The sequence below is a fragment of the Mus pahari genome, chromosome 2, assembly GCF_900095145.1.
Source record: "Mus pahari chromosome 2, PAHARI_EIJ_v1.1, whole genome shotgun sequence".
Classification (NCBI taxonomy): Eukaryota; Metazoa; Chordata; class Mammalia; order Rodentia; family Muridae; genus Mus; species Mus pahari.
In genome coordinates this window covers 37,859,874-37,874,011 of record NC_034591.1, presented here as the reverse complement: position 1 = coordinate 37,874,011, position 14,138 = coordinate 37,859,874, and the positions used below count along the sequence as shown (strand labels likewise).

At 40.3% G+C, this 14,138-nt stretch overlaps 1 protein-coding gene across 1 annotated transcript; it reads right to left on the bottom strand.

Moving 5' to 3' along the window:
* Cav2 (caveolin 2) lies at positions 1-7,509 on the bottom strand. The gene is made up of 3 exons (XM_021189864.1): positions 7,180-7,509; positions 6,606-6,793; positions 1-2,112 (listed from the first exon to the last, which is right to left on the bottom strand). The coding sequence occupies exons 1-3, from the start codon at positions 7,327-7,329 to the stop codon at positions 1,962-1,964; spliced, it is 489 nt and encodes a 162-aa protein (XP_021045523.1). The 5' UTR covers positions 7,330-7,509; the 3' UTR covers positions 1-1,961.
* Between the last annotated feature and the right edge of the window lie 6,629 nt (positions 7,510-14,138).

The following is a 14,138-nucleotide window of genomic DNA, read 5'->3' as shown; positions in this document are numbered from 1 at the left end:
TTTTAAAGATGTTTATTATGGATAATGAGGGAATTTCTTTGCCTCTGACTTCCAACCACCCCGCCCCCCCCCAAACCAACATATTTGCATATTTAACTTTGATTCCTTTTATCCATAGTTTGAGTTTTTGAAACAAAATAATTCATGAAAAGTTTCAGTAAAAGTTCACTTGAAAGTAATCAATACTATTTAGAAAAAGAAAATCATATATATTAGAAATTAAAGATTTTTATATATATAATTATACATATTTGTCTTAAAATCTGTCAGAACTATTTTAAAAGGTTGAAGCTTATAATTTATTAAACTGATATTTTGTTGTTAAAGTTTTGACTAATTAATATATCCAGGCATTTAAAACTTAAATTACAAAAATAATATAAAACATGAGACTGACCATGGAAACTAGTGTGATACAATCTGCATAGTCACATTAATGGCGATGCTTTGTGGCTATTACCAAGCTGTGACTTCTTTTACTGAGGATGGTATAATACCCTAAAGATGTTTTGAAATATTTCTTTTAGGATTACCATCAAATTGATACGAGTTTTATCACTTAGTCTCTTAATATGATATTTTGATCTGATCTGCAATAGAATGCCAGTTCAATGACCTATAATAATGACCAGAATTGAGAAATTAAAAAAAAATATTTATCTTCTCTCAGTGAAGATTTGACACCCATGAGCATATTCAAGCAAATGCTCATTCAGGTTTTGATAATTCTGAAATTTGAAATATTATGTAATTATAATGTAGAAAGATTTTACATACCAATTTTTAAGAGGCCATACTGAGTAAGGAAATAATGTTTTGTGGGTTTCAAGATTCCTACTAGAGAACATCTAGAAAATGTGTAACTGTTAGTTTTTAATTTACACATGTATTCAGTTTTATAAACCCTCACAGTTGTTAATTCTCCTGTAAGTTTCTCTACATGAGCCACTTGTAGTAAAAAAAAAAAAAAGTGCTTAGATGTTAGACACAGCCTTTATCATTAAAAAATATTATTCACTAGCACCAGAATTACTTGAAAGTAAGCGAAGCGTTCATAGGAATGTAGAATACAGAATACGTTTCTAAGTATTCGGGAGAAAACTTCTAGTAAACAAAACAACTGCATGTCTTGTGGTCACAGCCAGATGAAGCCCAGTCATAAAACATTTGCTGGGTAAGTTCGAGAGGACGCCTAGACAACACATTTTACCCTGCATTCCAAAGAATCTATCAACTGTCTCACATCACAGTCTTACAAAGAAAGTTACCCTATGGTAGCTATGCTTACTTTATATAATGAGATCAATAGGATAGCAAACACAAGAAAAACATACTCCAAAGCGATTTCATTAGAGTAACACTTGCATTAGGCATACAATGTACAGAAAAACAAAACATCTTGTTAAATAGGCTTGCAGGCTAATAAAATCACAGAGGAACACATTTTCACATTTATCTGTCTTACTATTCTATAGTTATTATCATAAGTATATCCTTTTGTTAATGCACAAAGTTTCTAGAATGTTGGAATGTATTACCTCAAGCTAGCCTTAAGACCATATCTGTAAAAGTAGCTTTAAGAACATTACTCCTAGAGGAAAAGAAAATAAGAAATTCCTTATTCTTATGAGCAGTTATGCACAAAATTACACTGTCTGAGGAAGTTGCCCTTTGACCATTATCAAGTCATTACTACAAATGTATGTTTTTTTCCTAAAGCAAAAAGCTGTCTGTTCTTACATTGAGTGTTGCCAATTCTCATTATATAATTAGATAGAGGATCCTTGGCTTTTAGTGAGAACAATCATTATTTGTAAAGATCTAACAGTGAACATCGATAAATCTGGGTTCCATTTTAGGAATAATGATGACAGTTGGGAAGTGAACAGAACAGTAATGAGTTTGTGTTACATCAACAAAATTGTACAGTATCCAAGTGTTTGGACCCGGGGTCTGAGTGGTCAGTCGTGACTCAGTTGCATGCTGACCGATGAGAAGGTGCGTCCCACACTTGTACACAATGGGCCAATGACAACATCGGTCACACTCTTCCATATTGTCTGCACGGAAGGCAAGACCATTAGGCAGGTCTTCACAAAAGGCATTAGGATCCTGGAACGGGGGAAGAGGAAGATACAAGCATTGTTAATGTTACCACTAACAATCTGCATTACCAAGTAAGGGGCCTGACACACATGCATGAACAAATACAATAATGACTTAACTCAAATGCATTTTGACAGTTCACAATAAATAAATGGACAGTGGCCAGCATGGTGAGAAGAGCAAGGGGCACACTGTTTAACAGATAAACAGGCACATAGATGATAAATATTAATATTCTTTCTGCTGGTGGAATGCTGGTGGAAATGGTAAAACAAAAATAAACAAAGTGGTTTATTTCTCTGCCAGATCTCTGCCTCTAAACATTAACTGGCTAGAACTTCCTGTTTCTCTGAGGTTCTACTTCCTGTCTGCTTTTCCTGTGGCCTCTCTCTTTGCCTCCCCTCTTAGCCAGTCTGGTTGGGAGCCCCCTCGTTGCATTTCTAAGGTACTGAAACAAACCTAGCGATTTTCAAATGTATCAAAAATGCACGGTAGGTAGATAGTCTTTCCTTCTAGATTATATGCTGAACTCTTTCTTTCATTAAGCCCTGCGTGGAAGTGAACTTAGTATTCTGTTCAGCTTCATACTGTTATCAGCATTCACAGCATTAATGACTGAATATTATTATTCTCCATAGTAATGACACTCACCAGGAAGGCCTGTGTACTGTAGTTAAAAGTGAAAATGTTTATTCCCATATGTTTGTATACCTTTTCTTAAAATAGCTTAATATTCTTCAATTACCCAGGTCAAATTTTTGTGTAATCCCCCGATCAATGTTCCCTTTGAGAGGAAAAAAAAACAAAAACAAAAAGGAAAGTGTTTGTGAGATTTGAACTCCGCCAGAGATCTTGATGGAATTTTATTGTTACTTGGGTGGAAAGCTGGGGGGTGAGGTTGATTTCCTGGTTTGTTCTTAAAATCTGACTTAGCTACTGATTTTAACCCAAAGGATAAAGGATCAACAACTGTGGGTTTGATGAGTAATTTTAGAGTTCTGGATTATTCATGGGCCCATTTATATAGACTATATGTTATGTTTTGCTTCAAGTGCTAAATATTTGAAGCAATCTTGTAAGAACACTAATTATAGGTATTTAGAACTAAACAGCTGATTAAAGGTTGAGCGATAGCAACTTTTCACTTCTGACCCTGCTTGCTTCTCACATGATGTCACTTCTACACACTGCCACAAATTAACAAGAGACCAGAAATCTTACAGAACCAGTTACGGCTCTCATCCTTATTTCATGTCCCTAAGATGTCACATGGTACTGTCATCTAATAAATAATAATTGATAGACCTATTTTGAAATCAGAGTGCATAATAAATAAAATAATAAAATAACCTCAAATTAATAGACATCTGAAGTTTGTGTCTGAAAGTTTGTTAAATTGAATTCACTTCACATTGAACAAATTGTGCTCTATTCTCTCCTTAGGCTATTCCTTTTCGCTCTTCATAACCCGTTATAGCTCTAGGCTCTAAAAGGCACTTGAGCATTTTGTGATTCACTGGAATCCAGTTGCCCATATTTGAAGATTATAGTTCATTGGATGTGGTGAGATTATTTTATTTTCTGCAAGTTATTCTCTTGGTATCAGAGAGTTCCACAGTCCTTGGTTATAGAATTTGAGTTATATTCTTAACATTGTGACTCACTTCTCTCCCAAACTGGCACACAGTTTAGACTGAAAATGAATGTGTTGAAGCATAACCAAATGCTTCTTATGCGAATGGCCTAATCTACAGTCCTCTGTGCTACTACTGGACAAACAGCCTGGGGTCTGGGATTATTATTTGTTTTTATACTTCAGTGTCTTGAAGCCTGTGTTGTCTCAGCGATATGCTGTATTGGAGACAAGAAACTAAACAGTGTATTTCCAGTAACCTGACAGCTATTTTCATCGCATTCCAGAAAAAAAATGAGAGTATAGAAGCCCCTGTGACATTTCTTCAGTTATGATGATCTTATTTACAGCAAACTTACTCGGCAAATGGTAAGAGGATCTGACCAAGGTATCAAATGAAATCAACCCACCAGCCCTAATGACCTGAACATTTGGCTGAAGGTCTAGTATAACCAGATGTTTATAATTTAGTTTTTGTTCTTTACTTGGGTGAGGAATCTGATATCTACCAGTTGTGATGTTATAGCTCTAGTTTCAGCTACTGGAGAAGCTGAAACATAAGGACTGCTTGAGCCCAAAAGTTCAAGGCCAACCTTGGCAACATATTGAGCTCTGTGTTCACAAATACACGAAACAGCTAACAAACCGAATAGCCCCTGTTCCAACAATAACAACAACCAAAACAAAAACCTAAAATCAGGTTCAAGGTGACATCGTGACTTGGGTAAAATCCCCTTTAGATTTTATTTTCTCGACTGTGGTTTAACAATGAACAGTCCCCTGTTTTAGAAAAAAAATAAAACAAATGCCTGAAAAGAAAAAAAACAAACAAAAAAAAAGAAACAAAAACAAAAAGCCAAGTTTGCTCAGGCAAGTCTACCCTTCTATAAACCTTCCAATCGATTCAACTTATATGTTAGGGGCATGCAATCCATTGATGATAACTGTTTCATGAAGGTAAAATGTAACATTTAAGCACCGATTCATAGCTACCCGATGATGAGCATGTGACAGTTAAATATTAATGTCTCACATGAATACAATTTGAGAAAGGAGCTGAAGTTAAATAATACATATTCTGTGTCTAAAAGGGAAGCGGTATGATGATTCACCAGTGGAAGCCAGACACAAAGCTCCTCCCACTCCCAGGGAAGACAGGTGGAGAGAGTCATCATTTAGCACATGGTGGTACTGTTAATATCTTTCCACTATTTAGCAAATGAGAACCCCCCTTTCTTCAATTCTTTCCCCAAAGCTGTGAGAAGACCTAGTGTTATCAGTAAACAGCGAGCATCAATGCTAGCAAGTTGCAATACGTTATGGGCCCTTTATAGTTTCCTTTTTTCGAAAGTAAAAATAACAGATTTACTCTTTCAGTTGGCAATTTTAGTAAATTTGGAATGTCCAGTTTTATATGTTGATTTAGGCATGTAAAAAAAACCCATCTGTGTGGTAATGTCTGATATGAGATAATTATATACATGCTTCTGTGAGCCTGCATACACACAAAAGCAAAGAGTTTCACTTCTCTGGCAATCTTTTGGCCCTTTCAAGATGACAGCTTATAGCCTCCAGTGGTTGAATTGGTGTTCTTTGTTTATCCTTTCATCATCTGAATTTATATTTCTCTTCCAAAAGACTTCTTCTGGTCTTCAGATTCCTTTCCCAGACAAAGTTACCCTTGTTCCCCAGCTCCTCCCTTGGGGCTCACCATGCTTTCTCATCATTTGGGTTTGTTTCGGAAAACCCCCTCCCAGGTGATGGGCAAGCTGAAGAAAGGCTTGTGTTCACACCCAGCCAAACTGAACACCTAATAGGCTTGGTGTGCAGAACTGGTTAGCTAACACAGCAACGTGTACCTCGAGACTGAAGGAGTAATTGGATAACTCTTTGAACACTGAGACTGCACTGGGGTGTGGCAATGCCCCATGATGTGAAAAACTAAACGGCAGTATCTAGGGTCACACGTGTTACCAGGACCACCTTGAGGTATCAGCTTGAGAACTATTGTGACATTGGGGATGATTCTTTGAACAGAGTGGGTAACCTTTAACACACAAAAAAATTCTTGAAGGAGTGTGCTGGTTCCCTTAAGAAAAGTTTGAGTGCTTAAAAAATGGTCTATAAAGCTTATGGTGCCTTTTGAACATGAATAACTTTACAGACATCCCATCAACATTCGATTGGTTTCCATATTTCTTTTTCTTGTAACTAGATGGCATTTTCTTTTGTGCTTCGTAGGTGAAACAATAATGTAATGGCCTATCCCCTTGTTTCATAGCTTAAGATTTTATTTGTTCGTGGTAGATGTTCAACCCATCATTGTAAACACACCTGTCTCCCCTGGGTTCATGGCTGCCGTTTACCAATAGCAAGACTTGAGTGGCCAGGTTCATAGCACTGTTTACTAAAGTCTGCCCTTCTCCAAGGGTCAGCATGTAAGTGCTGTTTTCTCTGAGATCACGTTTGTTTTGCCCAAGCACAGATGGTAACTGAATAAAAGTCAGTGGAAGGAGGAAAGGACCTGCCCAGAACCACAGGCACAGGTCACAACAGGCCCTGGAGAGAGCTGCCTAGGACAGGAAGTGGCCTTCCAGCCCCCACCTCTGCACTCAGCTCAGCCTTCTGCATGGAAGGAAAAATCACACCCAGGAAAGAGGCCCTTGCTTCCTTCTGTTTAAACTCTCAGCCAGGACTATTATTCTAAAGAAAGCACATTGCCCTTCAAGATTTCTCAGGTCTTGTTACCCTTAGGAACTAATGTAAGTGTTTTCTCTGCAAACGGGCCCTGGGAAATCGGAAGAGCAGAGGGCAGGTGGCAAAACCTTCTGTAAGCTTCAGAACTACCCCATGTGTCCCCTCTCACCAGATGTGCAGACAGCTGAGGGTAGCAAACAGGATACCCGCGATGAAGGCCAAGGGGATGGCCAGAAACACGGTCAGGAACTTGTAGATCACATATTTGCTGATTTCAAAGAGGGCATGGCTACAGATCCACACTTTGTCAAAGGAGTGTGTAGTCTCAGGCTCTGCAATCAGATCCTCGAAGCCTAGCTGCAGAGACAAGATGCAAGGACTCATGACACGTCATCCAACCTGTGGGGGTTAGGGTTGGGGTTGGGTGGGTAAGAAGTTGGTGCTGGTGGGGCATTGGCAGAAGCACTCTAAACAGGGGAAGTCCGAAGGAAAGGCGACCTGGCTAGAGTATCTTGAGCTTTTCTTAGAGTGACACTTGGGCACACAGGAGTTGGACACACATTCCTGGCTGTTCAGGGAGCCTGAAGGCTGTGGGACCAGGGCAGAGTGCCAATGGGACCAGTAGGAGCAATGGGACCAACCCCCACTGTTGGGGAGAAGTTCAAGAGTCATCCTTCTGCAGCATACAAGGGACCAGAAGCAGGCTCCAGGCTAGGTGATTGATAGCCCAGCCTGAAACTCACCTTGAGATGAGAGTTGAGCTGGTGAGGATCCCGGTCCTGACTCGAGTCAACGTACTTCTCAGGATCTGCGTAGTCGACGCCACTGTGGTGGCTGTAGGCGTCATCAGCCATGAAGAGCTGCACATCGGCCTTCTCAGTCTCCAGCCCCATCGTGGCTGGCGTTGCAAGAGTGGCTCCGTCGGTCGTTCAGTCCCTAGGCAGCCCTGCCTCTCCTTCCCATGGCGCTCAGCCCCGCCCCGCCTGGCTTCGCCCTGCCTAGCCTCGGGCTGCCCGGGCGGCGGCTGCTTCCCGCTGCCGGTTCCCGCTCCCAGCCTTGGCTGGCCGAGCCCCGCCCCGCCCCGCCGGGCCTGCGGGGAGGGAGGGCACCTCTCCAGTTGCTCGCCAGAGCCCCTGGGAGCCCGGGGAACCGGCTCGATGAGTCATCTCCTGGCTTGGTGAAGCCGGGCAAAGCAGACCTCCCGGGCCTCCTGGCTTGCAGTCCCAACCGGGATGCTTACAGACAGGCGGATTGGTCTGGTCGGGGAGGTGTGTGTACTGGAAGAAGGTCTGGAGGTGCTAGGGGGCAAGCATTAGGGAAGTCTACATTCATCCACTGGTTGGATTCCAGTTGTGGCACCTGCTCCTCAGAGCTATCCTGAGAGATTAAGATGTTAATTCATAACTTTTACTTTGTTCCCAACGCACAGCAAGCATTGTTGCTGAATTGTGAGGCTAAAAGCCAAAGGGAACCTTATTGACAGATGGACTGCAGCAGCCCTTCTATTTTGTTTTTGTTTTTGTTTTTGTTTTGTTTTGTTTTGTTTTTTTCCAGAGTTGGTTATGTAAGTTGTTGTAGGAGTTTGTGCCATCATACCCCAAGGATAGGTCTGCTCTTCTGCCTCCAAACTACAACTAACTTTGGATTTTCCCTTGAATCAGGATTTTGTTCAAAGATTGCAGGAATTAATGCAGAGCAGACAGATCTGTAATGCCATAGTAGGAACAGCATAAACAGACGCATATAACTATGTCATGGAACATGTATAAGCCTGCTGACCATTCTCTCAAGAGCTTCAGTAGGGAGGAGTTGGCATAAAGGGTTTGCCATCTGGTAACCTAAAACTTTGCCTGCGGAAAATAGAGACTTGGTGAGTACAGATATGGAATGATGCTTGCAGCTTGCCCAGAGCCCAAGAATGGGCATTGCTATGGACAGCCGGCTTTAGAGCCTGTTGCACAAATCAAATCCCTTGTAGGAACTGGATTTAAAGGGTTCTTTGGAAAGGGGAAGGCTATTTGGGGAGTGATACAAGTTACAAACCAACCTGATCGGAGAACATATTTTGAAGACAAAACTCTAAATGTCATAGTTGAATAAGGAGTGCATCTTCTTCCACTGAATTGTGGGTCAGCATGGCAGTAATGCAGAATGGCACGGGGTTGAATCCCAGGTCCAGGAGGCTTCTCCTCTCTCCCTCACCGAGTCCTGTTACTCCCCCCCCCCCATTATACTTTCCCTTCTTTGTTCTATTTAAGTCCTTTTGAATTTGAAGGGGTGGTATATGCCTTACACTCACTGTTTTCTTGGAATTCCATGATCCTGCATTCAATCGGACTTTCTGAGAATCCGACAGGGTCTAGATGCTACCGCTGATGGCAGGAGTTTGAAGGGGAGGTCTTCATGTTGATTACCAGGGTTGGAAGATATAGTTTAGATCCATTTAATCTTTTGTAAAGCTTACATTTCCTCAAAGTGGTAAGATCTTTCTCAAGAAGAAAAAGCAGCCAGGCACAGTGGCACACCCCTTTAATCCCAGCACTTGAGAGGCAGAGGCAGTTGGATTTCTGAGTTCGAGGCCAGCCTGGTCTACAGAGTGAGTTCCAGGACAGCCAGGACTATACAGAGAAACCCTGTCTCGAAAAACCAGAAGAAGAAGAAGAAGAAGAAGAAGAAGAAGAAGAAGAAGAAGAAGAAGAAGAAGAAGAAGAAGAAGAAGAAGAAGAAGAAGAAGAAAAGACACGCTGCAGTCAGGATGGTGGCCAGACATCTGTACCTGGTGCTTCATCCCCTCCAAGTCGTCTGAATACCTTCACATTTCCATTGTCCTCCTTAGGACAATTGAAAGAACTCTTGCAAATAATAGCTGAGTTTTCAGGCAGTGGAGACAGGAGGTCATGGAGAGGTAAAATTGCCATGTCTTTTATTGGGTAGTTATAGCTATAGATTCATTTGTAAAATTATAGGTACTTATAAAAGATGTCTCTGAAGCCCATGCTAAAAATAGAACCTGTCTAGGTTTGGCATATGCCATGAAGAGTTCAGCAGAAGAAGACTCACATATAGACTTACTGAATATATCCCTCTACCATGGGTTGGGACTTGATGACAATCTTATTTTAATAACATGCTTGCCCAGTTCACTATTTTAATTCAAGGTTTTTTTGTTTTGTTTTGTTTTGTTTTTAAAGCCTTTCTATAAAAGGATTTTGCTTATCTTATTCAAATATTCTTAGACCATGGCAGCTACCATTATCCTCAAGGGGATTAAAACAGCATGATTAACACAGCAAAGATGGTCTTATTCATGCTAAGCTGAAAGATTTTTCAAGAAAGAAAAAAATTAAAGAAGGTGTTACAGTCAAATGGCCGAGCCCACACTAGAACTTCCAGTGTGCTGGATTATCCTCCAATGAGCCTCAAAAGCACATTCAATTATAAGAAAGGAGACATTGAATTTCATATAAAATCAATGCTGGTGCTGTCTTTTTCTAGCTATTATTATGTACCTTGCCTTCTAATGAGAGTTTTAGATGTCATATTAAAATTATGAGGGAGTACAACTTGATCATAGATTAGTATTTGTGAGTAGGATTTTGTTCCTTCATTTTCTCATTACACTGTAAGAAAGATCTTTTTCTGGCTTAGTGTAATGTGTTTGTGGATACACATATGAATAAAATCAGTTTTTCTCCTTAGTTTTCTTCTCAAAGCACAAACACATCTTCTAGTGTCCCATATTGTTCACGTACAGCTCTACTCCTTGGTTATTCATGGAACTGGTTATTAATGGAAATGCTTTCTTGATATTTAAAGCACTTGGGTTAAAGGAGGCTTGCTCAACTTCCACATTATTGGCATTTTCAGCCAGATCACCCTGTGCTTTGAGGGCTTATCCCAAGAACTGTACATTTAGCAACATCCCTGGCTTCTGCCTCACTAGCTGCAGATAATACTGCCCAGTTATGACAACACCAAATGTTTCCAGACATTGCCAAATGTCCCCCGAGGACCCAAGTCACCTTTCCCCGCCTTTCCTGAGTCTGAGAACCATGGAATTCTCCACTATTGAAATATGTCACATGAATAGAAAAAACTGAGGCCTCAGTGCCCATTAATAAACCCCTGCATAAGACAAAGTTAGGAATTGTACTAATAATTTATCAGAAATCCTGATTCTTAATTGTGAACGTCTTCATATCTACAAAAAAGCTAAGTCCAACATTACATATACATTTATTTTAAAAAGTTAAATGTAAGGACTTTATCTATTTAACTTTTTCAAAATAACTAGTATTCAATATTTCATTATAACATTGTTATTGGTTAAGAGATATGCAGAACCATCAAGAGACTCCCAGAAGCAACTTCCAAACCTTATCTGTCTGTCATAGCTCCTACACTTTTCTTCACAAAGGTATGGGTTGTTAAGATGATTATACCTAAAAAGTGATAAATTTGGGGATGTCTTGATCCTTCCTATTTCATCTTAAGACCATATGAAATTCTGGGATTTCTGGCAAATCTCACCTATTGAATAATTTCCCCAAGTTTTAGGTGACTTTACTTGAGGAATCCATGTCCCTGTTAGAAGAAAAACAAAGCAGCGGCTGATCAGGGCTTTGCTGTTACAGGACAAAGCTTGAGAAATCCGGAAAACAGTTACTTCTTGTTTGAGCTGATCGCTCTCTCCGTGGCATGGTGGATTTTGAATAAGTAACTCCTTAACAGCTCCCTAGGTCTTTGGTTTCCCCCCGCACGCGCGCGCGCGTGCGTGTGTATGTGTGTGTGTGTGTGTGTGTGTGTGTGGTGTGCGTGTGTGTGTGTGTGTGTGTGTGTGTGTGTATGTGTGTGTGTGTGTGTTGTGTGTTTGTTTCTCATACCTTTCCCTCTTCCTCCACCAGTCATGACATCTCCTGACAATGGACCCTGTCCCCTGAAGTTTAAAAAAATCACATAGAAGGTATTTCTCCTTAAAGTTCAACTGTCACACATGTGAAGTGGTGCCAGATACTTAATAAAAGTTTCCTCAGTGTTTTTTTTTTTTTTTTAACGTGCCACCTGTCTTTTTTTCACTGTCCCATGTAAAAAGTCTTGCATCCATGACCAGGGTTTAATATTAAGACAGACTAGCTTGTTTGGGATTGGTGACAGCTTAATATTTTTTTCAAGATTCTTTTTTTAAAATTTTTTTATTATTATTTTCTTTATTTACATTTCAAATGCTATCCCAAAATTTCCCTATACCCCCACCCCCACCCCTGCTCCCCTACCCACCCACTCCCACTACTTAGCCCAGGCGTTCCCTTGTGCTGGGTCATATAAAGTTTGCAAGACCAAGGGGCCTCTCTTCCCAGTGATGGCCGATTAGGCCATCTTCTGCTACATATGCGACAGCTTAATATTTTGTTTGCTTCAAATAGGACTCCCCACCACCCCAAAAAAGTCATACACAAGAATATTCAGAATTACTTTTTGTGTGGGAAAACCTAGCTCTTAGGAACAGCAGGACACCAGCGCAGTTTTGAGAATTCTGTATTCACTGTTGAAGGTGATTGAATAAGTCATTCTATTCTCATTCCAGAACAATGCAAGATGATTAATTTTAGCATTATTTTATCCTGTTTTCCATAAGTAAAGGATTTTCCTGTTTAGCCTTCTGAGTATCTCTCATTGACATCTGGAGTACTGTATATATTAAAAAGACATCTTTATAGGAGTTTGATAGTTTATCTTTCCAGAACATGAAGTAGGAACTCATTAAGCTTTAGTAAGCACTAACTTTAAGTTAAACTTTTAAGAAGTGTTATTTCCTTTATATTCAGGTAGGGTTCTAGTTTTTGCAAAACTGTGGATTAGTCTTTCCCCAGTATTAACTATGTATCATGAAGCTACCTTCTTGTTTTGAGAATAAATACTTTTATTAAATTTTTATTAGTTGATAAATAATTTTATTATTGATTTTTGTATATGCATGCCACAAGCACAGTGGAGGTCAGAGGACAATATGAGGGGCTTGGTACTCTTTCTTCATAATTTCAGTCCCAGGGACAGAAACCTAATTTTTAGGCTTGGTAACAGTCTAAATTAGTTAGTGTAAGCTATAGGACCATCTTGATTTGAGATTTTAGTTTGGACAAAACTCAGATTCAATACTTTGTATTGAATAGTAGTGGTGGTAATAGTAGTAGTAGTAGTAGTAGTAGTAGTGGTAGTGGTAGTGGTAGTAAATTCTTTCTGTGTGTTTGTGTGCACGCATGTACATGCATGTGTTTCTGTGTGCATATGTGTGTGGAGGTACACTTGTCCCTGCATTAATACATGCAGGTCAGACGTCGGGAGCTGGTTCCTTTTTTCCATTGCTGCTCACTTTCTTTTGAGACAGCGCCTTAGAGAACTGGGGACTCATCATATTGGGTAGAAGGCTGCCCAGCAAGCCCTCAGGGTCCACCTGTCTTAACCTCCCCAGGGTAGGTTTACTGTGCATGTCACACTGCCCAGACCTCACATGGGTGCTGGGATCTGACTTGACAGCCTGGGGCTTGCAGAACAAAGAGTTAATTGCCATATGGGTTACTTTCTCCTTGGCATGAACAAGTATACCACAAGAACAACTTAAGGAAGGGTTTGATCTCTCAGATGCTATTGTATGTCATGGTGGGGAAGGCGCAGTGAAAGGAACCTGAGACAGCTGGTTACATTGTATCAGAGTAAGGAAAGAGAGAATGATGTGTGCCTGTGCTCAGCCCTTTCTCCTTTGTATTCAGTCTGAGACCCAACTCACCGGATGGTACTGTCCACAGTTTAGATGAATCTTCCTGCTTCAATTAACCGAATCTAGATAATCTCTCTCGGGCTTGCCAGAAGTTAACCTAATCTACTAATACCTTACAAGCATGTCTGGAAATCAATCCTACATGATTTTTAGGTCCTTTCAGGTTGCCAGTCAGAATCATCATGCCTATGGATCCATCTTCCCAGGCCCCATGTTCTCTTATTTACAGATATTTTTCAGCTTTCATTTAGAATTAATGCTGATCTGTAAAATCATGTCTCATCTAGAATAGCCAAGACAGGACAGGGCAGGACATCCCCAGCCCACTCAAAGTTTAAAGGGTGAGAAACAGGGAAGAGAAGGCAAGAATAGTCCTTTCACATGCTAACCCCATCACATATTCTCAATAGGAAAATAAGATGGAGGAACAGAGTGCTCCCACCTGGCTCCGGTAAAGCATCACTTTAGTGCCTGTTAGGCATATTTCAGCTCGTGAAAGACTCATTTGTGAACAGAGAGCCAAAGGAGGCCAAGTCTACAGAGAAAATGGAAGACTGGGATGTGGCCAAGGGTGGAGCAGAAGAATTTGTAAGTTAGATTCTCCTATCAGTAAATATCTGGGAAAAATTTTGGTCCCAGGGTTTATTTATTTATTTTTTTAAGAATATATGTTTCTACCTCTGTTCCTTTGTGGCATACAGTTGTAAGGCAGGTTTCTAGACTATACAAAAGCATAAAAATAGAAAATCTAGATGTCTTTATTTATTCTTTGTGAGCCCCCAAAGCACAGTTAGACCCCTAACTGTCTGCCCAGGACCAGATGGGTTTAGTGCAGAATTCTATCAGACCTTCAAAGAAGACCTAATTCCAACTCTCCTCAAAGTATTCCACAAAATAGAAACAGAAGGTACTCTACCCAATTCATTC

Bases quoted from the DNA above. Each gene is read 5' to 3' on its own strand.
- Cav2 (XM_021189864.1), bottom strand. From the start codon at position 7,329: ATGGGGCTGGAGACTGAGAAGGCCGATGTGCAGCTCTTCATGGCTGAT. The intron at 6,794-7,179 runs GTGAGTTTCAGG...TTGTCTCTGCAG, and splicing joins AGCTCAACTCTCATCTCAAG to CTAGGCTTCGAGGATCTGAT. The intron at 2,113-6,605 runs GTGAGAGGGGAC...CCCCCGTTCCAG, and splicing joins CTCAGCTGTCTGCACATCTG to GATCCTAATGCCTTTTGTGA.